Below are 21642 nucleotides of genomic sequence, written 5' to 3' on the forward strand. Positions count from 1 at the left end.
TGCTTGGATTGGGGACTTGATGGATTAGGGGGGAGTGTTGGAGTCGGTGCTGTAGCGGCGTCGATTTTAATCGCACCAAGTCCCGCATCGCGCCATACATAGTTCGCGCTGTCCGCTATCTACGGTAATTTTCGTATAGTCACAACTCTCGTTTCCATACAGATACTACATTTCTTTCACTAGTAGTCTCCATTTCTGTAGATCTGACTGCACTCTAGAGTAGTGTCTACCTTACGCACTTCTGGTCCGTTTGGCGCCATTCCAGCGCCACATAGTGTATGGTCGTGTTAGCTAGTTCCCACGCGCTCTGTGCGCCGTCATCTGCGCCTGAGTCGACTCTGCAGTCCTTAAGACTTACAGAGCTCGACTTAGGTGTGTAGCACAGTTTCCTTGCAATGAAAGACTTACAGAGCTCGACTTAGGCCATTGTGACCCCTCTGAGGCCCACTGCAGCTAACAAAAACGGACATTCCAGCGGAGATAGGGTAGACGCTCGGAAAGCCATATGAGCTCTGGTGGGGAACGGAAAGGGAACGGAAAGGAAACGGAAAGGAAATCGGAACCAGTATGTAAGTATCTATTGGTAAGCAAGTCCGGTGGAGTTAGCGCGGTGTCCGACGGAGGTCCGGAGGGACTTAGGCATGGGATGTAACACATCCGGCCGGAAAGTATATACATAGAATTGCTACGCGGCCGGACACCGGCCGAAACATATGGCCCGGGTGAGCACACATTGAGCAGATTAGATGGATTCAAATAGAGACAGGAATAGCCTGTACAGGTTATACTGAGATGAGGGAGTGGGCTTGGGTAGATTTCGGCCGGACAGCAGATAGCTAAGTCTGTCACCCAGCCGGACACCGACCAGTGTCTGGCCAAAACATATGGCCTGGGTGAGTGCACACTGAGCAGATTAGATGGATTCAAATGCAGCCAGAAATGGCCCGTATAACTTATACTGAGACAAGGGAGTGAACTTGAGTGATTTTCGGCTGGACCACAAATAGCTAACTTTGTCACCCGGCCAGATGCTGGCCGAGATGCTACTCTGAGCTATGAGCAACCTGTTCTATTGTTTGTACAATGGCACCTGGGCTTAGCAGGCCCAAGGCTATCATATACACACATGTTCTATAGACAATACAAGCATATACAGTAGCAGAAAGGCAGGTCTAGGTAGGGCAAAAGTGTATAATGTTTGTGCAGCCCGGCCGGATAGCAGTTGCCCAAATGGGATAATCCCGGCCGAGGCCGGGGTTGTGCTAGTCTTGGGCATTTGTCACATCCAGGGGGTAAGCAACTCTATGAACACTTATGTAATGGGCTACCGCAAGACCGGAGTTGTATCCCTTGCTAGCGAAAAACGGAGAGATGCCGGTCGTGGCGTTCGGAGTATTGTTATAAGCGAACTCCGCGAGCGGAAGGAGACGGGCCCAGTTGTCCTGCTGATAGTTGCAGTAGATTCGGAGATATTGCTCGAGGGTTTGGTTGACACATTCCGTCTGGCCATCGCCCTCGGGGTGGTACCTGGAGGTGAAGTGGAGATTCATGTCGAGGATAGTACCGAGGGAGCGGAAGAAGTGGGACACGAATTCCGAACCACGGTCAGAGGTGACGTGGGACGGAACTCCGTGCTTGGAGAAGACGTGTTTGAGGAACAGTTTCGTGAGTTCCGGGGCATTGAGCATGTTGTGCGTCGGAATGAAGATGGCCTGTTTGGAGAGTTGATCGATGATGATCAGGATGTCCGTGAAGCCGTTGGAGTTCAGTAACTGCTCGATGAGGTCCATGGAGATGGAGTTCCACGGACGCTCTGGAATCGGAAGTTGCTTGAGTGTTCCGTAAGGGAGGTGACGGGGAGCCTTGGATCGCGCACAGGTGGTACAGGACTTGCAATAGTCCCGGACAAAGAGTCGGAGTCCGGGCTAGGTGTATTCCCGGAGGACCAGGGCTTGAGTCTTGTTCTGGCCCCAGTGACCGGCAGTCGGGTGGTCGTCGTAGGCCCGGAGGACTCGGAGGCAAAGGTCGTCAGAGTCCAGTACGTAGATTCGGCTGTTAAGCCGGAGGAACCCTTCTTCATCTTTGGACCAACGGGGGTTGCCTTCGGAGGCCAACTTATGGCTGCGGCGAGTTCTGAGGATGGGGTATCAGAGTTCTGGGCTGCTCAGATGTCGGAGCGGAGTTTCTCAGCGTCGAAGAGCACGGAGGCTCGGAGTACTAGTTTTCGGAGATACGTTGCTCGGAGGGACGCGGTGAGTTGCTTCTGGGTAAACACTGGCTGGAAATTGTGTGCGTTGACGGCAGAGTAGTCACTATCCCCCCCTTTTGGGTAGACGTCTCAACGGTGGGTGACTGCATCGGGCTTGACCCCAAGTTTTCTGGGACGGAACCGGATGACCAGGTTTAACTGCGACAGGAATTTCCACCACCGAGCCTGACGCCAGGTCAGCATCTTGGAGGTTGTGAAGTACTCCAGATTCTTGTGACCAGTGACAACGTCGATCGGAGTGCCAGAGCCTTTGAGGTAGTGCCGCCAGGTCCGGAAGGCTTCGTAGATTGACAGGAGTTCCTTGTTGTGTGTGTCGTAGTTCAGTTCCGCACCGGACAAAGTCCGGGAGTGGAAGGCGACGGGACGGAGTTCACCAGAGTCGGTAGTGATGGAGAGAATTCCGGCAATGGCGTAGTCCGAGGCGTCCGTTTCAATGGTGATCTGTTGGTCCGGTTCCCAGTGGCGGAGTACGGGGGCGGAGGTGAAGGCCCACTTCAAGGTGTTAAAGGCCTTCCGAGCATTATCGGAGAAGTTCCACGGGACGGATTTCCAGGTAAGCCGGGTCAGCAGAAGGACGATCTCGGAGTAGTTATGGATGAACCTCCGGTAGAAGTTTGCGAAGCCTAGGAACGACTGGATGTCGCAGACTTTTCGGGGTTCCGGCCAGTCCATAATCGCCTTGACCTTAGAGTCTGCCATGGTGAGGCCTTCGGAGGAGAGGATGTATCTGAGGCACTCGACGGAGTCCGCGTGGAATTCGCACTTGTCCGCGTGGGCATAAAGCTGATGCTTCTGAAGATGTCGGAGCACTTTTTGTACATGTTTTCGGTGGTCTGCTGGATTGTCGGAGTGGATGAGGATGTCGTCGAGGTAGACCACTACGCAGACCTCTAACAAGTCCGCGAAGACTTCGTTGACAAAGCGTTGAAACGCTGCAGGGGCGTTGGAAAGTCTGAAGGGCATTATGAGCCATTCGAAGGATCTGTAGCGGGTCTGGAAGGCGGTCTTCCACTCGTCCCCGGACGTGATTCGGACTAGGTTGTAAGTGTGCCAGAGATCGATCTTTGTATAGATCCGAGCCTTCCGGGGAGAATCCAGGAGGTCAGAGATCAGTGGGAGCGGGTAACGGTCCTTCCAGGTGATCTTGTTGAGCCCTAAGTAGTCAACGCAGAGTCGCAGAGACCCGTCCTTCTTCTTGATGAAGAGGACCGGAGCTCCGCACAGAGAATTGGTCGGGCGGATGAAGCTGGAGCGGAGGTTCTCGTCGATGTATTCTCGGAGGGTGTCCAGTTCCAGCTGCGAGAGGGAGTAGATGGGACCGAGCGGAGGTACCGCACCTTCCTTGAGGGTGATCTTGAGGTCGTAGGGGCGGTGCTCCGGAAGAGTGTCGGCCTGGGTCTTGCTTAAGATGTCCGCGAACTCGTGGTACTCCTCCAGAACGTTGGAGAGGTCCTGGACAGAGTCGGAGGTGGCAGAGTTTCTGGCAAGAACCTCAGCCGCCGAAGCAGAGGACAGATTGAGCGTGAAGCTCTCGGATCCCGGCAGCTTGCAAGCGCGGACAAATGCCACAGCGTTCACAAGTGAGACCTGCGGGGTAGAGGACGAAGACGGAGGTTCCGGAGGCGCCGGAGGCGGAGACTGGAGTTTGGGTTCATCGGATACAGAGACGGAAGGATGTACTGTCGGCGCGGTCCGGAATTGGATGCTGTGCTTCTTCCAGTCAATCAAGGGATTGTAGGCGGAGAGCCAGCTGTATCCCAGAACGGCGGAGACGGATTTGTCGAGCAGAGTGACATAGAAATTTACGAACATGATTTCCCCGGAGGGGAACTGCAGAGCAAGCGAAACTTCCTGGATAATTACCTGGTTGGAAGTCCCGTCGAATAACTGGAGAGCAATCAGAGAAACGGAGCGAGACGGAAGTCCAATAGTATCAATGAATTCGGAGTCCAAGAAACAATGAGTGGAACTGCTATCGATCAGGGCCTTGAACGGCTTCGGAGAGGATTCGGAGTACAGGTCGACAACAAGGGAAGAGGGGTCGGAAAGAGCGGATGCGTTAAGACGGACTTGGATCTCCGTGCTGGCGCCGTCAATGCAGTCCCTGCCAGGCACGGAGTTGGGGGAACTGCGGTCTAGTTTTTTGCCCCTTCCGGAGCTGGGGTTTCGGCACCCGGAGTTGGCTCAGCTTGAGCTGCTCTGCCCTTTGTTGACGAAGTCGTCTTCTTGGGGCAAGCACTCGCGGAGTGTCCGGCTCCTCCGCAGAAGAGGCAGAGGTTTCCTGCCAGAAAGCGTTGTCGCTCCTCCGGTGTGAGTTTTCCATCCTTTCCGACCTTGTCCGCGTACGGCTTCAGGGCAGACTTTTTCGCGGACTTAGGTTTTGAGTTGGCCTTCGGGGTGGAGCCAGAGTTGCTGAACTTGCCGTCAGAGGACTTCTGGGGTGCGCGAGGAGTCGACTGGGAGTTTGAGGACAAGCGGGTTTGGAGTGGTTAGACCCGGAGCTGCATCAGTAAAAGTGCGAAAATGTTGTCCAACCTTGCGGGTGTGGCCCGAAGTGACCATTGAGGCCCGGGGCGGCCCAAGAGCTCAATATGTGGGCAGGTGAGGCCCGCCCACCCAACACTCACAATACCGTGCAAGACCTGTGCTCAGATTGCCTGACGGCTCAGCATATGGCCGAGATTGTGTGCCCTTGCATGCCCGCACAATGGTTTACAGTACATATAGGTATAATAAGGAAATTGAATAATGGGAATGTGGTTTGTCGCCTTCTCAGTGTCCGCGCGTGCCTGCATAGTCGGCAAGTGATTTTTTCGAACTATGTTATGCTACCTATATAGCCGCAAAGTCTAAGCAAGCCAACTCCAGCTCATCGTCGTCCATAGGGGTCTCTCCCGTCGTGCCGCCACCACAGCCCGTGCACCTTGTCCCTGTGCATTTCAAGCCTGCCTATCAGGGCTAGGGAGCGTGCATCGTGCAGCGTATCGCTCCATCACCCAACCCAAAGGTGACTGTGTTCTTGTACCAGCTGAGCCCGCTGGTGCCCGCGTCGCAGATACGCAGACAGGCGGTGATGAGTTGGTGTGGTAGGAGGGTTGGCGGTGGATGTTGTGTGAGGGCGTACAGGAGAGCCCGGGCGTTTCGGGAAACCGGAGGTGATGTCGCTATGGTGTATACTGCCGAAGACAGAGGTGGTCTGCTCCTCGATCGCGTTGGATGCAGTGGGGACGATCCGATTCTTGCTTGGGATCGAGGGCGACGTGTCATCCATGAGATGAAACATGGTGAGCAGGTCTCCCGCGTCGCACAATGGGATGAATGTAGTCCTTATGTACGTTTCGCTCTGTTCTCTCCGACGTCGCTCCTTCGCTCCTTCTGAGCTTGGGGTTGAACGAGGGAGTAGATGAAGAAGCCACAGAACGCGGGGCGGAGTCTCGCACCCTGAGCTGCCGTCGTCGGCTCCGTATAAGCATTTCCCGAACGGCGGGTTCTCGAGTCCGCTCAAAATATGTTACCCAGAGCGGAATTGGAGCATCAGTTGAGTGGAGGTGGCAAGAGATTGCGGGGGTTGTGGCAGACGGTCCCGACTGCGACGAACAGCAGTGGGCACTCTGGCGGGAGACGTTCCGGATGGGATGGACGCGGGATGGCAAGACAATGCGTTCGAGTTCGTTGCAATGCGATTGTGATTGGTGAGCAGGCGAGAAGGGAGAGGGTAGGGATCTGGTAGAGAACAAAGGATGACTGCATGATGTTCCGGACGAGGACGGGGAGTGGCGAGCCGTCGCAACCACATCCCAGAGCTGCATCTCGCCATTCATTGTCCGCGCTGCAATGAGGTTCGGGCAGCTCGGCTACCATTCGATGCTGATCAGCCGCCCTCGCTGTCATTGCGGGGGCTTGCAGAGGTGCGAGATCTTCTGGGAGTTGAGCTCCTGATAGTAAACATCGAAGCCGCAAGCCACTGCGATCGTGTTCCGTGCGGACCACGAGATCGGGTAGGCGAAGAGATCGGAGGAGATGCCAGGCCCGTCCAGAACGAGGATGGACTGCTTCCGCGACCCAAGGGACGCCTCTGCGGATGTTGACGGAATGACATGCGGCATTTTGAGGAGTTGAAGTAAGTTCAAGCAATGTCGGTTGAGGCACGAGTTGTTTGACTTCTTGTCGGTGTTCGTGTCGGTGAAGTTGAGGACGCAGTCGTTGGCAAGGCCGAAAAGCTTGGCTATCCTCTGTGTGCGCAGCATGGTCAGGATTATACGTAGAGGTAGTATCAAGTCAATAGATACAAACTCCGTTGTCCTAGCTACATGGCTGCAAAGCCCATGCGAGCCAACTCAAGCTCGTCATCGCCAAGCGGGGTCTCCCCATCCTCAGACCCCAGGGCGGCATCATCATCATTGTCCTTGCCCTCCCCTTCATTGTCGTCCTCTAAGTCCTCATCTTCTTCCCCGTCGTTCAAATGTTCGTCCGCATCACTGTCCTCACCATCCGATCCCAGCAAATGCTCCTGCGCGTCGTACCAAGCTTCCGTTCCCACATTGTCAGCCTTGTCTCCAATCTCGTCATCGTAGCTGTCGCCAGTAAGTGGGGTGATAGGCTCTGGTGCAACCAGTGCAGGGTGCCGCTTGCCAGGCTGACCGCGCTGGTGTCCCACTGCGCCGCCGTAGTACTGCATGAAGATGTCGCGATCTGCAAAGCTGCCAAATGATGTTAGTACCACAAGTGAGATTGGCTATGATTTCTGGCGCAATCGTCTCCCAAACATCATGAACCTCATCGAACAGTGCGATAAATACTCACATGCCGACATAGTGGTAGTTCCAGTCAGTATCTTCTTCTTCCTCTTTGTGCGCGACACTGTAACCAGGAAGTGCCCTATCTGACTGCCCGTGTGCGAATGCTGGCATCAAGTGTGCACCACGAAGAATCTGGTCCGGAGATACAAACCTGAATGCGTTGTCATCCAGTGCCGCCCACCTGAGGCGGGAGAGACGACACACCTTGAAGCCACCGGGTGCACGATGGTCCAGGTCAAACCACCTCACCTAGAGGACGTGGATAGTATCTGTGTCAGTATCGTCCGAACCATCCAGGCTCTCACCTGCTCGGTAGGCTTCAACGTGGAATATGCCGATGATCCGCGCATAGAGGTATGGATGATCTGAACCTTCGGGGGCGAGCATCATGACATTGGGGTGTGTCCGTGAATTGATGGAGTCTTGATCGTGTCGCATGTCGTACGTTGTGTAGTTTACGCGAAGAACTTTGTGCCGATACAGCTTGTTGCGCTCAATCCTCACGGAGACGATGTCATCCAGCGTGAGCTCATAGTCTGGTGACAGCCCTTCGTTGCCTGGCAACCGACGGAACAGATGCGCCTTGAGTTCCCATGTGAAGTTCTGTGAGTGTCAGTTAGTAACAGCATGAATGTTCATTGTCGTGAAGACAACAAGCGATGAAATGGCAAGCGGATGGCCGCCACGGCGGATTTCACATACCTCACATGCTGGATCTCCGTTGTTCTCGAAAAGAAAGTCGTCAAGTGCAATGGAATAGCGCTTGTCATTGGAGATGTGGTAGTGTTGCTCGGGCTGAGTGGGCGGCAGGGGCCTGCGAGTTTTCGAACTGAAGGTGGAGCCGTCGTCTCTGGGAGGGTCGAGCTTTCTTCTGGTTGCGGCGAGACTTGACAGGTTGCTCATGCGACTGTGCGATCCTGATGATGATGTTTGCGCGATGAACTTCCAAGGTGATCTGGCGTCCGAACGTCCGATTCTTGTTCGTTCGTCTGTAAAATTGCTTGACGCATTGGTGTTCGAACTCGCCCTGTGCAGGAATCAGGTCAGGTAAGCGGCCATGATTGCTTCACATACCACTTGGGTCGACATATTATCCGAGGTTCCCATGTCGACAATGCTCCGAGGGTAATCACCAAGGCGGTGGTATTTGGGGGTGTTCAGCACGTTGAACATCTTCAGTTTGGCAGACCCAGCGGGAGCCCGAGCATTCTGTTCGGACGCTGTCACACTTCTAGCCCTGTGGCGCTGTCGCGACTGCGTTTCTTTGGGGAGTTTTTGTGTCAGATAGTCAGAGCAGACGTGCCGAAGAAAAGCCTGCATGGCCTGGCCGAGAGTGCTGGTAGACGACTCGAATGCTGTCAGGGTGGTATCTGAATGTAGCTATAATTTAGCGAAGGCATGCCACATGGCAAGCTCGAACAGCATTGTAAGAACAATGTTGTTCGCTCGGCCCGGAAGTAAGTTCTCGAGACAGGGAATGGAGCACTGTGCTGTACGTTAAATGGATGTCACAATCTGTAGGGTAAACATGAGATACCTTGAGCATCTGCTCAAAGTTGCGCGCGGCCATCTTCTTCAAAGCTGAGACATTATCCACGAAGCGATGTATGGTTGCGTGGCCAAAAGTCGGTGTCATTGAGAACCTATATGGTACCGTCAATGATTTCTAGAAGAGTGAGAGCGTGCTGGTCTCACCGTTCATCGAGTTTCTGAACTTTGTCCTGTCCCGCGGCGATCAGAATCTGGACGAGATGCGTGAACGTTCCCTTCCAAACGCCGAGCTCGAACTCGTGCATGAGATCGGGAACGAAGAGCTTGTAGACGTTGTAACCGAATGACGCAAAATGTTGCGAAAATGCGGACTGTTTAACAGGAGATCAGTTCGACAGATCATCAATAAGACGTGCAACGTACGCGAACGGAGGCCATTGAGAAGACGCCAAGCTGAGTCTTCGCTATGTGAGTGCTATCTGGTGCAGTACCCTCCTCAAAGATCCATCGTCGGGCCCTGGCAATCGCTGCGTGAAAAAACCCCGTGTCCTTGCGTGCGTTCTTCTCTCGGGCTGCCATGTCTCTCTTCATGCCCATCCGCCAGAAATTGCACTTGTCAGTGGTGCAATCCGGGCAGGCGCATCGCGCAAGAGTCTTGAGACAGGTGACGAGGCACCTGCCCAAAAACCCAGTCAGCTATTATCAAAAAACCTCACAAATGGGAGCATACGTACTTCTCTGGGTAGTTGGCCAAGTATATGAATATGCGAGGGAATACCCTTCGGGTGATACCGTCGCCACAGACAATGAGCGTTCCGTGTGTGAAGGCATACATGAACTCGGCGTCCAGCAGGAGAAGCCACACCTTATTCATAAGGTCATACTTGAGTAGCCGTATAACAGCGGCCGATGGTGGTACGCCATACGTCTCCTTGTAGAACTGGAGGAGTGCAGCAGGAATCTAGCGGCGTGAAACATCAGCAACCATCACCCGAAGGCATGAAAAATGGCATGAGTCTCTGTCAATGTCGTGGACTCACAGATGGTACATAAGCGAGATGGTGCGTGGCAAACATCGATGGTTTGAACCACAAATACTCTGACAGGTTCTTGGGGAATGCGTAGATGGGCCATAGGGATGCCGTGCCAAAGTTCGTTAGGTGGGTCGAGTCCGAGTAAACCATGATGCTACCTATGACGTACTCGACATTGGGGGCATCATCGGGATTTCGGGGACGACGCTGAAGCTCCTCATGCTCGCGTATCATGGCTTCCGAGTTGTAAATGTCCATGAAGAGACGTTCTGGCTTCGCATTTGAGTTGTCCGGAGTTGCACGAGAGCGGAAAAGCCGGTGAGGGAACCAATGGAATTTGCGAGCAGATACGTCTCAAAATCCAGCCAAGACAACTTCGAGCAGACTGCGAACCCAGATGTTGTCGACCACAAAGGCGGGGGCATGTTCCTCGTCCTTCTGTTGCAGGCCTGGCTTGGGAAGGTGGAGCCTGACTGAAGCGCGACGCCAGCCATCTTGTACTGAAAAAGCGCCCCCAGTCATCTGGTATTCGTCGTCGACACGTCGCTGCTCACGCTCGATGTTGAATCCTATGAGCTCCTCCTTCTGAAATCGGTCGTCCAAGAGCACGTCGTCAACCAGACGCTGCAGCTCCCCCCCGGATTTCGTCATGGAGCCGGAGTATTGCCATTCCATAAGCTTGAATATCGACCAGTTCAGAAATGGCGCGAAAGAGTTTGCTGCCATCTCCTTCGCGTTGGAGAGTCAGACCCGGACTGTGGGACCGAAGGGTCGTAAAGCGTCGTGTTCAGACGCATCTGGAGGGGTGCGCAGATGCGTGCTTGCATCCGAAAAAGCTTCAAGCGAGAGATTGGCCTCGGGGTCGCTGCGAGGGGCTGAAGTGTACTGTCGAAATATGCCGAAGCGGTTCAGCAGTGTGTTTATGGGTGGGGGCGAAGCAGGCGGTGAAGGCGAATGGGGTGTAAAGTGCTCAATTCCCTCCATCTCGTCTTCGGAGACATCCTCCAAGACGGTATCGCGTGGGCGAGGTGATGGCCCAGGAGATGCAGCACAAGGAGGACTAGGGGGCGCATCGAGACCTGACCGGAGGTCAGTCGCTGCACGGACTCCTGGCTTGAGCACAAAGTCTGGGAGGCCTTTTAGAGACGTGGGGAGGAGGTCTGCTAGCCTAGCAGGTATATGACGCTGCCGCCGGCCTTCAGCGATGGGCGCGAGCGTCACTGACACGCTGGCTTCACGTTCTGCCTGCACAAATAAGGTCAGCAAAGGATTCGTGTCTAGCAAAGCTCGGAGAAGAGTCCAGGAGGCGTGAGGCGTTACTTGCGAGATTAGGAACGTAACTCGGGTAGTGCTCGTCGCGAGTGTGTGCCGGTGACTCTGGCCTACTTACCTCAAGCTGAGCTCTCCTTGCATTGAGCCTTCCCTTCTGAGCAGCCACTTTTGCGCACTGCTCCTCCGCCTTTTTCTTAGCGAGGGCCTCCCGCACTTGGATTTTTTTCCCTGTGATGTCGACGCGTTGCCGGAGCCCGCCATCGTAGAATTTGTGTGCGCGCGTGCAGCTTTCCAGGTGAGAGCTGAGATTGGTGAAGTCTTGCTTACATCCGTAGCACTTCTCCTTTGGCATCAGAGAGATGAGTAAAATCAGTAAGAACAGGAGCAACAGCACGCGCATACAGGCAACGTGAATGGTGAGAGGCAAGGCAACAAAGAAGACATTGGTTAAGTTGCTCGCTACCAACGTGAGCACGTGATCGACGCGTCAAAAGCGTCAAACACGTTGATCGCGTCGATTGCATTGATCACGTAGGCGCGCAGACGCATCACATTCCTTTACTCTGTCTACACCATAAAGACCATGCTCGCTCAAGGAACGTCAAATACTCATCTTTCCCTCGACACACCACCATCTCTTTGCTGCCATGCCTAAAGAGTCAGCGAGTAAGACGAACAAGGGCAAGGTTCGCAACCTCCGCAACGTCCCGCCACCGCCTCCGCTCCCTACTAAGCGTGCCCGACCGCTGCGCGGCAATCACGCTCTGTACGTATATAACATGGCGCATATATGCACCTTGACACTATTTTATTCTATGCATAGACCAGTTGTCCCCCTGCACACGACCCCTCCAGCACCAAAACACCCAAACCCCGATCCCGGGGCCGGGCCCAGCAAGAAAAAAACGAAGGGAGTACAGGATGCCGCCCCGGCTGATAGCCATGACCTTTATCAACAGTTGCCCGAGCAACTCAGATCAAGCCAGCGCACGTCTCACCGTGTCCAAAACGTCTCCTCACCGGATGCATCGTCTCCTCTATCTGATCCTTCCTCATTGTCCGATCCCTTCTACTCTTCGACTGCCTCTACTCGTAACAACTCCTCGTCCCACCCATCGTCCTCATACATGTCGACACTCTCCTCTCCAGCCTTGATCGCCGCCACTATTGAACGTATCAGGGCTGCTAATCAAGGACGTACCATTCAGAACAACAATCCTCAGTCCCCCGATGACACTTCTGGCAAGAAGGCACAGACACGACACACGCTCCTGGAGCCCGCCGCAGAAGACGAGACAAGCGAGGAAGAAGAAGTGGAAGAAGGCTGTGATGATCTCATCAAGGAAGACACTGAGGAAGACAGGAAGAACACCGTCGACGACACCGAGGAGGTGTCACCCACGGACGCCCGGCGGTTCATCAAGGCCATCCGCAAGAGCAAGAAAAGCAAGTTTCATGTAACGTACGGCATCATAACTACAGTAATGGCTGGTCCCGACTGTTCCTAACGTTTTACAGCTCCAGTGATGCAGATCCGAAACAACTCACCGAACACTTCAAGACCTGGGGACACCATTGCAACCGCCTGTGTGGCCTCTATACTGACATTCACAAGATGATCATCGTCGGGATGACCGTCTTGCGGGCGGATCCCCGCATTGAGGAGGAATACAAATCATGCTACAAGGCCATCCCAAACATGTATGTATTTTTTGCATCACCATCTTCTCCTCTTCTCACGCGCCCTCACAGGAGTGCCGCCATGGCTAAACTATATACTAACAACTTTTTTCATCTCTGTGACGAGGTTCCCAAGTTCATGACGCTCTGCAAACAAATCATCTCCTCCCCCGAGGACGTTTTTATTTTTGCTAAATATGTACGTACCCCAAGCACAGGTTTTCGAAACTAACCTCGCACTCTGCAGATGCAAGTTCATGCCGCCGCCGGCTGCACGACTGACATCTCGACACTCAAGACCAGTCTGCACTCTTATTTTCCTTACGTCGTCGTATCTCAGACTCGCATCATCCCTCCGCCGGGACCCGGGGTGCTCGCAGGTCACAAGAACCGCAATGGCGGTTATTGCACTACTGGGACAGGCAGGCTTATTGTGCCTATTGATGAGCGCTCAGCATTTGATCAAGATCCCACTGAGTATTACATCGTTGTACCTGCGTTCATGCTGATGTCAATCCCTCCTTACAGGTACTGCAAGAAAAAAATTGGGCAGATTAAGCAAGTTGCGAACCGCACTGTACGGCATAAGAAGCGCCACCAAGCAGATCGACCCGAGCATCGTGACGACAACAAGTCGTACCCTAATTACCTGTTCCCGACCGACCTCAAGTACGACCCTGCCTGTTCCCAACACCACATCTTCAAGAGTGATTTCCTTGTCGCGGTACGTATCCATTGCCTACCGGAAATCTGTACTGATGTTCTACTAGATATTCCGACACCTATTCTAGGGGCCATCAGCAGTAGGGCGCCAGAATGGTTCACGCGGCCTCGGTCGTAAGACCATAATCGACATCTATAGTATCACTAAAGTGACCCCCGACTATTTAACATACGTCACAAGCTTGGTACGTCTCTCCTTATGACGAAACTATTGTTCTAACAATATACTGATTATAGATATGTTACCTTCTGAGCAATGAAGACCGGTGGAATGGGGGTGACGCACATTGGACTGGGCACCGCTTTCACACCGCCCTCCATAGCCATCTCACTGTCGAGTTCCAGGCATGGGAGGAAGATGTCGACAATGACGACTTTGAGCAATCGGACGAACCTCTGGATTGGAACATGTTTGCATACTTCAATGAGTCAGTCTAGTGCTCTTCGAGAACATATGAACACTAACTTTCACACAGCAAGGTCTTCGGGAGCGAGGCTGGTGCCCCGGATCAGCAGAACCCGGACAAATCCATCGAAGACCTTGGCGACGACCAAGACGATATCCGCACGCAAGCCTTGAAAGCTCGCATGGCTGAGCTTGACGCACGTTGCCAGCGGCGCAGGCTGGGTATCCGCGATGCTTCCCCACAGCGCACAGAGCAACACCAGCCTCGGTCGCAATCGCCCGAAGTCGTTGAAACAACTTCGGAGGTCGTGGACGTCACTGAATATCTTAAAGACTCGGAGCCCCCTTCCGACGACGCCGGTGGTTGGTCGTTGCTATGCTGATCATGTTTTCCCTTTCAGTGAAGCTCGTTTACTTATGGCAACCACCGATGTCGTCGTAGCCGACTCAGTTAAGCTTGTTTGCTTGCGGCAACCACCGATGTTGTCGTAGCCAACTTTGATGATCAACCCCTGCCTCTCGTGCTCAGGCTCTGTGCTATCGCGCTGTTCTGCTCGCCGCTTTTTGGGCTTGGTGGCATCGTCCTCGTCTGCATTCTCATCACTGGTCTCGAACACAATGGCGTCCTCGCCGACACCGTGGCAAACAGGCGTAGCGACATTGTCGACCTCCTTGAAGCTAGGCTCGCCCCGGCGCTCCAGAGCTTCAAGGTTGTAGCCGACTTCGAACTGGCTTTTAGCAGGCGCATCACTCATGTCTCATCGGTTGAAGTCTTATACGTGTTCCTCATGTGTATCTCTGTCTTGGTCTGCAATGCAATTGCTCTCTCCCATGTGTCTTACGAGTCGGCGTTTCGGATGTCTGTATGGAGGGATTCGTGGATTATCCCAGAGTGTATATATTGTGCCGCAATGTCTCCTCACATCGCACAACCCCGAAAACCTCAGAAAAAGTCCTCAATACCTCACACTCACCTCAGTTACTCGCCCTGTACCTCCCGGTATTCTCGACGCTACCCCATCTCACAATCCCTACAATTCCGCGCTACACGACAAGCTGCGAGGCGCGATTGTTGGGATGGCATGCTCATGCCACACCCACAATACCGGGCGATATCGGCAATATATTGTCTATGTTGCCCGGTATTTTGCGATGTTGTCCTGCCTGCCAATCAAATCGGGCCTATAGGGAGAGAACGGAAACCTGACAAGGGGCTTCTAATATTAGTCGCTAGGTACATGATATTCCTTGGCTTGCCCGAGTAGGCACGGACAGGTAATATGCAGCAATACTTTTACACTTTTGCTGATGTGGATTTGGAGCCAGACTTGGAAGAACCGGAAGTTTCGCGGTTGCGCTCGGCCTTCCACTCCCAATACCAGTGGTCCAGGCTCTGGGCGAGGATATGGAGGTCCGAGAGGTTGTCGGGCTTGCCTATCTTAGAGATGCGGTCCTTGAGGCGGTCCGGGAGTCCACGGTAGAACTGGTATTGGAGGGGGTCGTGACCCTAGCGGACTTGCGTAGCAATGCGACTAAACTAGGTGATGTACTTGGCGATCCACTGGTTTTCCACCATCCGGAGGTTCTCGAGCTCATTTTCCACGGCTCCGGTGGCATCGTAAGATCCGAAGTTTATCCGGAGTTCTTCTTGGAACGCCTCATAGTCCGACATGAACACCGGCGGCATCCGGGAGGAGTTCTCTAGGAGGTAGGGTTCGAACTACTAGAGAGCGGTGTCCTTCAGGAAGGAGATCGCGTAGGTGACCTTCTTCTCATCTGTGTTAAAAGTCCGAGGCCGGGCCTTGAAGACCAACTCCAGCTGGGTGAAGAACGACTGGAGCTTGGCGGGCTCCGACCCGTCGAATTGGTCTGGGTCGCGGACATTGTTCTGTTCCGAAGACATTGCTGTTTGATTGAAGTTAGCGGCGGCCGGAATCTGGAGCGTCTGAGCAAGGAGGCTGATAGCCTGCGCTAAGTCCACGGTCGGTGTCAATGATGCTTGCGGAGTTGTCGTCGGGTTTACAGGCAGGTTCCCCGCAGGTCCGGCCAGAGGTTGCCTCATGAACGTGGGGATGGCGAAGAGGTTATTCGGAGAATGTCGGGGAAGAGGAGTGGATGTTGGGTGTGGAGTGGTGGGCAAGGACCGGGTCACAACGCGGTTTCGGGTCGAAGATTCCGGAGAGGAAGTCTGAGGCAGGTTAGGAACGCATCGAGCCGTGAAGTCCCTGAAGGTTTCGTCGGAGTCGGACACCGGGATCTCAGGCTGAGTTCGGATATACCATTAAGACTGTGCCGCCGGAGTTCCGGAGTTCCGGGGTTCAGGGTCGGAGCTGGGTGGACATGGGGGGAGGACTTCGGCGAAGCTATTAGCAATGTCCTGAAGATTCCAACGGTGTCCTCAATTTTGAAATCGGAGATCGGGTGGAGATCGGACGGAGATCGGACGGAGGTCGGCAGAGAACGGACAGAGGCAGGGAGAGTAGATTGAAGTAAGATAATCGATAGAGTACAAGCGGAGCGTAAGGTAACGAGATATCCGAACTGAGGAACACCGCACTAAGTCCGGGGGTTTATATACTAAGAAACCGGTGTCTCCTAAGTCCGAATTGGAGGTGGAGGTCTGATCGGAGGTGGCGGAATACCGACGCTAAGTGGAAAAGTGATGTAAGTGGCGCCAGGCACTGATATGGGAAAACGGACATTCCAGCAGAGATAGGGTAGATGCTCGGAAAGCCATATGAGCTCTGGTGGGGAACGAAAAGGAAACAGAAAGGAAATTGGAACCAGTACGTAAGTATCTATTGGTAAGCAAGTCCGGAGGTCCGGCGGAGTTAGCGCAGTGTCCAACGGAGTTCCAGAGGGACTTAGGCATGGGACGTAACAGCTATTGTCCGTGTGCAGATAAAGGGAAACTATAACGAGTAGTGAACAATAAGGGAACGTACAAGGCAGTGGTCTGAATCGAAAAGAAAACGTAGCACTGTAGGGGCAGTTCGTGACAGTCGCAGGCTTCAAGCCAGTAATGTAGAGCTGGATCATCGGATCCATGTTGGAAGGGAGCTTCGCCATGAGCATCATACCCTTGATGTGGTCGGCAATGACGAACTTGTTTGTCTCAAGACGTTGGAAATACGCCTCAAACTTGTCCGTGTTGGGAACAGGGTTTGAGTTGGCTGGAACAGTGAGAGCAAGGGCAGCTCAGAGGTCTCGGTAGACAGCCGGCACACCAGGCTTACCGTAGGTGGTCTCGAGATAGTCCCAGATCCCCTTGGTAGTCGTCTGAGATGACACAGTGCTATTAACGCTGGGGGCAAGGCGAAGGCTGATGTTGCCTTAGGCCTTAAGGTCGGCATCAAGCCAGACCTTTGCTTCTTCAGCATCAGCAGGCTGGGTGTTGATGATCAAACCCCACTGGCCTTGTGCCTTAAGATATGACTTCATTGGCTGCGCCCACTCGAGGTAGTTGCGGTCGTTGAAGACAGTAGGGACAGCACTGTAGAGAGCACCAGACATAGTGTCAAGAGGTATGGTTCTGGAAGGGAGACTTGTCAGCCACACGCCTTCAAAGAATGTAGTTGAGGCAGAGAGAGATCATGCCGACATAGGTTACCTCTCTGTGGCACTGTAGGCAGCAAGAAAGCGCGCCACAACAGTCCACAGTGCAGGCATGGCAGGCAGTGTATGATTGTGCCAGATCCAAGCAGTGGTTGCACATTGATAACAATGGCAAAGATCTAGGTGAGCTGCGAGCTTACAGATTGCAGCACGCAATAAGCGGTGCAGGTTCTGCAGCATCGAGCAGGGCTCATAACCTGTTGAGCCTGGAGGGCGAAAGCCTTTCCCACGGGTGGTGATGACAGCGGATAGCCTGCAACTCACCTAGAAGAGTTGTTGGTTGTAAGAGGCTTATTAGAGCGATGAGAGGAGATGTTCGAGTGAACTGAACTGTAAATTGGGGGTACAGGAGTCCCCTATATATACTACTGTACATCTGTGGCTACGTAGTACTATACAGAGAATGCACAGTCGCACAGAGAAGCAGTGCATACACAGCAAAGCTGTGTGCGTACCACATGAGTAGTACAGCCTTAGTTATTGCAGTAACCGGCTGTGCCGTTCCATATCTTGTAACGGCTGTGTTGGGCAAGCTGTGTAAACCAGCGCCTGTTCAATATAATATCCTTGCACCTGCACTACCCCTGAATTTCAGATGATCAACAGATTTATGAAGTCACTACCTCCATTGTTGTAGAAGATTTCCTGAGAAAAGCAATTGTGTGAGCAGTTCACAGTAAGACATTGCATACCTATTATGACAGATCCTCCTGAATATTAGCTATGCACATATTTTGCACTCATATAATTCATATCTTGGCCTTTTAGAGGTAATATACAAAGGGAGGACCAGAATACTCGTTGAAACGGTGGGACAAGTGGTCCCTTGCTTTTTGGGACAGGCATTTACAGTGCTTTGCAAAAAAGATTGCAGTGCGAAGCGCACAAATCCGGTTTGCCCCTGATTGGTTCCCCGTCGGCTACGGTGAGGATTTCTGTCTTGGGAACCGGGCGCTCACAAGAACTCTGTCCGTCAAAGCCGTGCTTTACGGCAGGGAACCAGTTGTTTTTGATTATCGAAAAGGCGGTGAGAAGGGGATGCAATAGTTCACCCTCCTTGCCATTATTGGGCAACTTTTTGCGCCATTACAGTGATTACTACTGGAAGAATTTCCCACGACTTTTGGCGTGGAGAAAACAATGCCTGTTGCAAACGCTTTCCGACCATCGAGAAGTGATCAGGTTGTTTACCATTATGGCGACTTTCTGCCTATTCTATACATCATTGGATCTCTCAGGCCGTATATCACTGGAGGAAGTGCCCTAGAAGACAAGTAGTCAATTTGCTCGGATGGCCAAAAGGGGTTGGTGTTGCACGAAATAGGTGGCAAGTTACCATGATGGTAAATGCTACGACCACTTTTCAACGGTCGAAAAGCTCTGAGAATGGGCATTGATTTCGCCATGTCAATACTTGTGGGAAACTGATGAGGTAGTGTACCATTTATCAGCCCGAAAACTTGTCCAATAGTGGCGAAGAAGGAAAACTATTGCGTCCCCTTCCTTCTGCCTTTTTGAGGGTCGAAAACATCCGGTTCCCTGCCGTGCTTGAGTCCGGGCCCGCTTTCCTACTGCCAAAATGCACAACGATGTTGTTTGCCTCCGCAATATAACTTTCTGCATATACTCGGTAGGGTTGTAGCTGAACAATCGACCATGCTGCAAAGAGGCTCCCGGCATTGCGGGCGTTTCCCCGGGTGAGCAAACAGAGGCAAACAGGATTTTGCGCGCTTCGCACTGCAATCTTTTTTGCAAAGCACTGTAGATGTCAATTACCCATATCGGGTCTCGGCTAACGTCGGCTTGATCACTGTAGCCGAGTGCCCCGCATTTGGCAAGCGAGCGATGTTGGGCTTCACGTTCCTTCCCATATTATGGGCCTACCGCTCTCACCAAGGCAGCGAAAAACCTGACTGTCGAGTGTATCAAAGAGGAGAGCCGTCTGCGTCGATTGACACCAATGTCGAGGGACTTTGTGTGGAAGGACCAGTGCTAGCATCGCTGCAGAGCTTTCAAAGACGAATCGAGCGGCTAGTCTCGGCTAGCCCATCGACCCGCATCATGTCTCCAGCGACCGGTGGCCTCAAGGATTGAGCACGGCCTGTTGCCATGACCTGGCGCTTCACGATGGGACCAGCCGGTTCGGGTGCTAGGATCGATATCAGCGGATCTCGGCAGGGGACGAGCATAGCAGCGCCTCATCGATCGAGGGTCTTCTGGCAGTGCTCAGACAAAGCCTCCTCTAATACCCGTCCTCCTCTCATCTCACCTTACACTTGAAAGCTCAGGCAGTAATGCAGCGACACTCTTTCATCGCTCTCAATTCCACGTTTATCGTCGACTCGGAGTATCAGTTCGTCAAGGAGTTAGGCCAGGGTGCGTATGGATGCGTAGTCGCGGCCAAGCATCGTCGGTCTGGAGAAGGATGCGCAATTAAGAAAATAACCAACATCAACACCAAGGTCTGTTATCCCAACGTCGTCCCAGACGCTTGCTAACAGCAGAATGGCTCAGAGAATCCTCACTAAACGATGCCTGCGTGAGATCAAGTATGCTACTTCCAGCCTTGTACACATAGATCGATCGTTAATATTCCCTCAGGCTACTGCACCATTTCCGTGGCCACAAAAACGTTAGCGGTTCCTACCATATCGTGATCACTCCCGCCAACAAATGCTCCCTGTCAGATTACTCTCTTATACGACATGGACATCGTCTTCCACCCTGACGGCAACTTCGACGAAGTCTACCTCTACGTAAGCGATTAACTCTTCTATAGCAGACCAGGGCCCTGAACGTCCCACAGGAAGAGCTCATGGAGGCTGACCTTCATGCCATCATCCGCTCTCAACAACCGTTGTCGGATGCGCACTTCCAGTCCTTCATATACCAAACCCTCTGTGGGCTGAAGTACATCCACTCTGCCAACGTGCTGCACCGCGATTTAAAACCCGGGAATCTACTTGTCAACGCTGATTGCGAACTCAAGATCTGCGACTTTGGCTTGGCGCGTGGATATAGTCCCAGCGGCGGTAACAACAATGCTCGCGGTACCGCGAACCAAGGTTTCATGACTGAGTATGTTGCCACTCGCTGGTACCGTGCCCCCGAGATCATGTTGAGCTTTGCGAACTACGTAAGTTGTCAATGGCTTCTCAGATTCCTCGATCACAATTTCACGCTGTATGGTAGGGTCCTGCCATCGACGTGTGGTCTGTGGGCTGCATTCTCGCGGAGCTGCTCGCAGGAAAACCGATCTTCAAGGGACGGGAGTAAGTTATCGCAAGATTTCATGAAGGCGGTTCGATCTGACCGCTCGCATCGATAGCTATGTCGACCAACTAAACCAGATCTTACATTATCTCGGTACGCCTTCGGAAGATACGCTGCGTCGTGTCGGTTCTCCTCGCGTAAATATCTTTCCGGCGCTGCACCTCCTATTGAAAACTCACATGTCATCGCGTAGGCCCAAGACTACATTCGTTCTCTTCCCATAAAACCTCGCGTGCCTTTCGCGACGCTATTCCCCCGTGCAAACCCTCTCGCGATTGATCTCTTGTCACAGCTCCTCCACTTCGACCCGGCCAAGCGTATCACTTGCGAGCAAGCATTGAACCATCCATATCTTGCCGTTTGGCACGACCCGGCCGACGAGCCTGTCTGCGCCTCGGTAAGCGAACTTACCGTCAATCGGTTCATAGCCCTGACTTACTCATGTCTCACAGCCATTCGATTTCGGCTTCGAGGAGGAGGACTCTATTGAGGGGATGAAGCGCCTGATCGTCGAAGAGGTCCACGCTTTCCGTGCTGAAGTGCGTGCCCAAGCGCGTGCGGCAGGTCAGATCCGTAGACAAGAGAGGTTCGTCAGGTTTCCTAAGCTCCTTCGTAGCCCGTCTAATGTAGTCTCAGTCTTCCGGTGCCAACCCGCGACGAGATCCTCAACTCGCCTGTGACAGATCAAGCCCCCTCCAATGGTGCCACGTCGCACTACACCGGCGGAAAGAGCGAGGCGCGGCCGGGAAGTCCGATTCTCGATGACCCAAGCGCGGAACTGGAGCGTGAATTGGCCAGCACACACATACGCAGATGAACCCCAGCTGCATATTGCATACGACTACGGCAAGGTCCGGTAGAACGATCCACGTCGGCGGGTAAGCGGTTGAGTCTGAGGTTGTAAGATTCGGTTCCTGGACGTATAGGATATGTCGATCCTCGCTTGGTTTCGAGCTGTTGTATCTGGATATGTAGACGTATACCTTGCACTTGACCAGTAATTCATTAGTGCGCGACTGAATAACACGAGCAGAGACGCTGGGGATTTGACAAAATTGGGAGTCGACCTACATTAGAACG

At 53.2% G+C, this 21642-nt stretch overlaps 7 protein-coding genes across 7 annotated transcripts; 3 read left to right on the forward strand and 4 right to left on the reverse strand.

The window, feature by feature from the left end:
* Positions 1-1850: 1850 nt before the first annotated feature.
* On the forward strand, positions 1851-2309 carry DICSQDRAFT_57476 (uncharacterized protein; the record flags this gene model as incomplete). The annotated part of the gene is made up of 1 exon (XM_007364550.1): positions 1851-2309. A coding segment is annotated over one exon (459 nt), but the record flags the coding sequence as incomplete, so codon positions are not given.
* Positions 2310-6156: 3847 nt separating this feature from the next.
* DICSQDRAFT_168932 (uncharacterized protein) lies at positions 6157-6516 on the reverse strand (the record flags this gene model as incomplete). The annotated part of the gene is made up of 1 exon (XM_007364551.1): positions 6157-6516. One exon carries the CDS (start codon positions 6514-6516, stop codon positions 6157-6159), a length of 360 nt encoding a protein of 119 aa, XP_007364613.1.
* Positions 6517-6575: 59 nt separating this feature from the next.
* On the reverse strand, positions 6576-7290 carry DICSQDRAFT_57409 (uncharacterized protein; the record flags this gene model as incomplete). Its single annotated transcript, XM_007364552.1, has 2 exons — positions 6576-6969; positions 7073-7290. Coding segments are annotated over 2 exons (612 nt in total), but the record flags the coding sequence as incomplete, so codon positions are not given.
* A 78-nt stretch (positions 7291-7368) lies between these two features.
* On the reverse strand, positions 7369-7863 carry DICSQDRAFT_22132 (uncharacterized protein; the record flags this gene model as incomplete). Its single annotated transcript, XM_007364553.1, has 2 exons — positions 7369-7671; positions 7771-7863. Coding segments are annotated over 2 exons (396 nt in total), but the record flags the coding sequence as incomplete, so codon positions are not given.
* Positions 7864-8759: 896 nt separating this feature from the next.
* DICSQDRAFT_146222 (uncharacterized protein) lies at positions 8760-10244 on the reverse strand (the record flags this gene model as incomplete). The annotated part of the gene is made up of 5 exons (XM_007364554.1): positions 8760-8930; positions 8983-9235; positions 9294-9520; positions 9600-9946; positions 9980-10244. 5 exons carry the CDS (start codon positions 10242-10244, stop codon positions 8760-8762), a joined length of 1263 nt encoding a protein of 420 aa, XP_007364616.1.
* Positions 10245-11512: 1268 nt separating this feature from the next.
* Positions 11513-14057, forward strand: DICSQDRAFT_168935 (uncharacterized protein; the record flags this gene model as incomplete). Its single annotated transcript, XM_007364555.1, has 8 exons — positions 11513-11631; positions 11689-12327; positions 12390-12566; positions 12618-12744; positions 12793-13269; positions 13337-13453; positions 13506-13696; positions 13745-14057. The coding sequence occupies 8 exons, from the start codon at positions 11513-11515 to the stop codon at positions 14055-14057; spliced, it is 2160 nt and encodes a 719-aa protein (XP_007364617.1).
* Positions 14058-19540: 5483 nt separating this feature from the next.
* DICSQDRAFT_103948 (CMGC/MAPK/ERK protein kinase) lies at positions 19541-21580 on the forward strand. Its single transcript, XM_007364556.1, has 10 exons — positions 19541-19751; positions 19804-19838; positions 19891-19921; positions 19977-20045; positions 20096-20425; positions 20482-20561; positions 20618-20699; positions 20756-20959; positions 21015-21148; positions 21199-21580. Exons 1-10 carry the CDS (start codon positions 19584-19586, stop codon positions 21377-21379), a joined length of 1314 nt encoding a protein of 437 aa, XP_007364618.1. The 5' UTR covers positions 19541-19583; the 3' UTR covers positions 21380-21580.
* The last annotated feature ends 62 nt before the right edge of the window (positions 21581-21642 follow it).

This window comes from Dichomitus squalens, assembly GCF_000275845.1.
Source record: "Dichomitus squalens LYAD-421 SS1 unplaced genomic scaffold DICSQscaffold_9, whole genome shotgun sequence".
Lineage (NCBI taxonomy): Eukaryota > Fungi > Basidiomycota > Agaricomycetes > Polyporales > Polyporaceae > Dichomitus > Dichomitus squalens.

What these genes read in the sequence shown, in the direction of transcription:
- DICSQDRAFT_103948 (XM_007364556.1), top strand. Translation starts at nt 19,584, where the DNA reads ATGCAGCGACACTCTTTCATCGCTCTCAATTCCACGTTTATCGTCGAC. An exon ending in TAACCAACATCAACACCAAG is followed by an intron (nt 19,752 to 19,803) that starts GTCTGTTATCCC and finishes AGAATGGCTCAG; the next exon opens with AGAATCCTCACTAAACGATG. An exon ending in TGTTGAGCTTTGCGAACTAC is followed by an intron (nt 20,426 to 20,481) that starts GTAAGTTGTCAA and finishes GCTGTATGGTAG; the next exon opens with GGTCCTGCCATCGACGTGTG.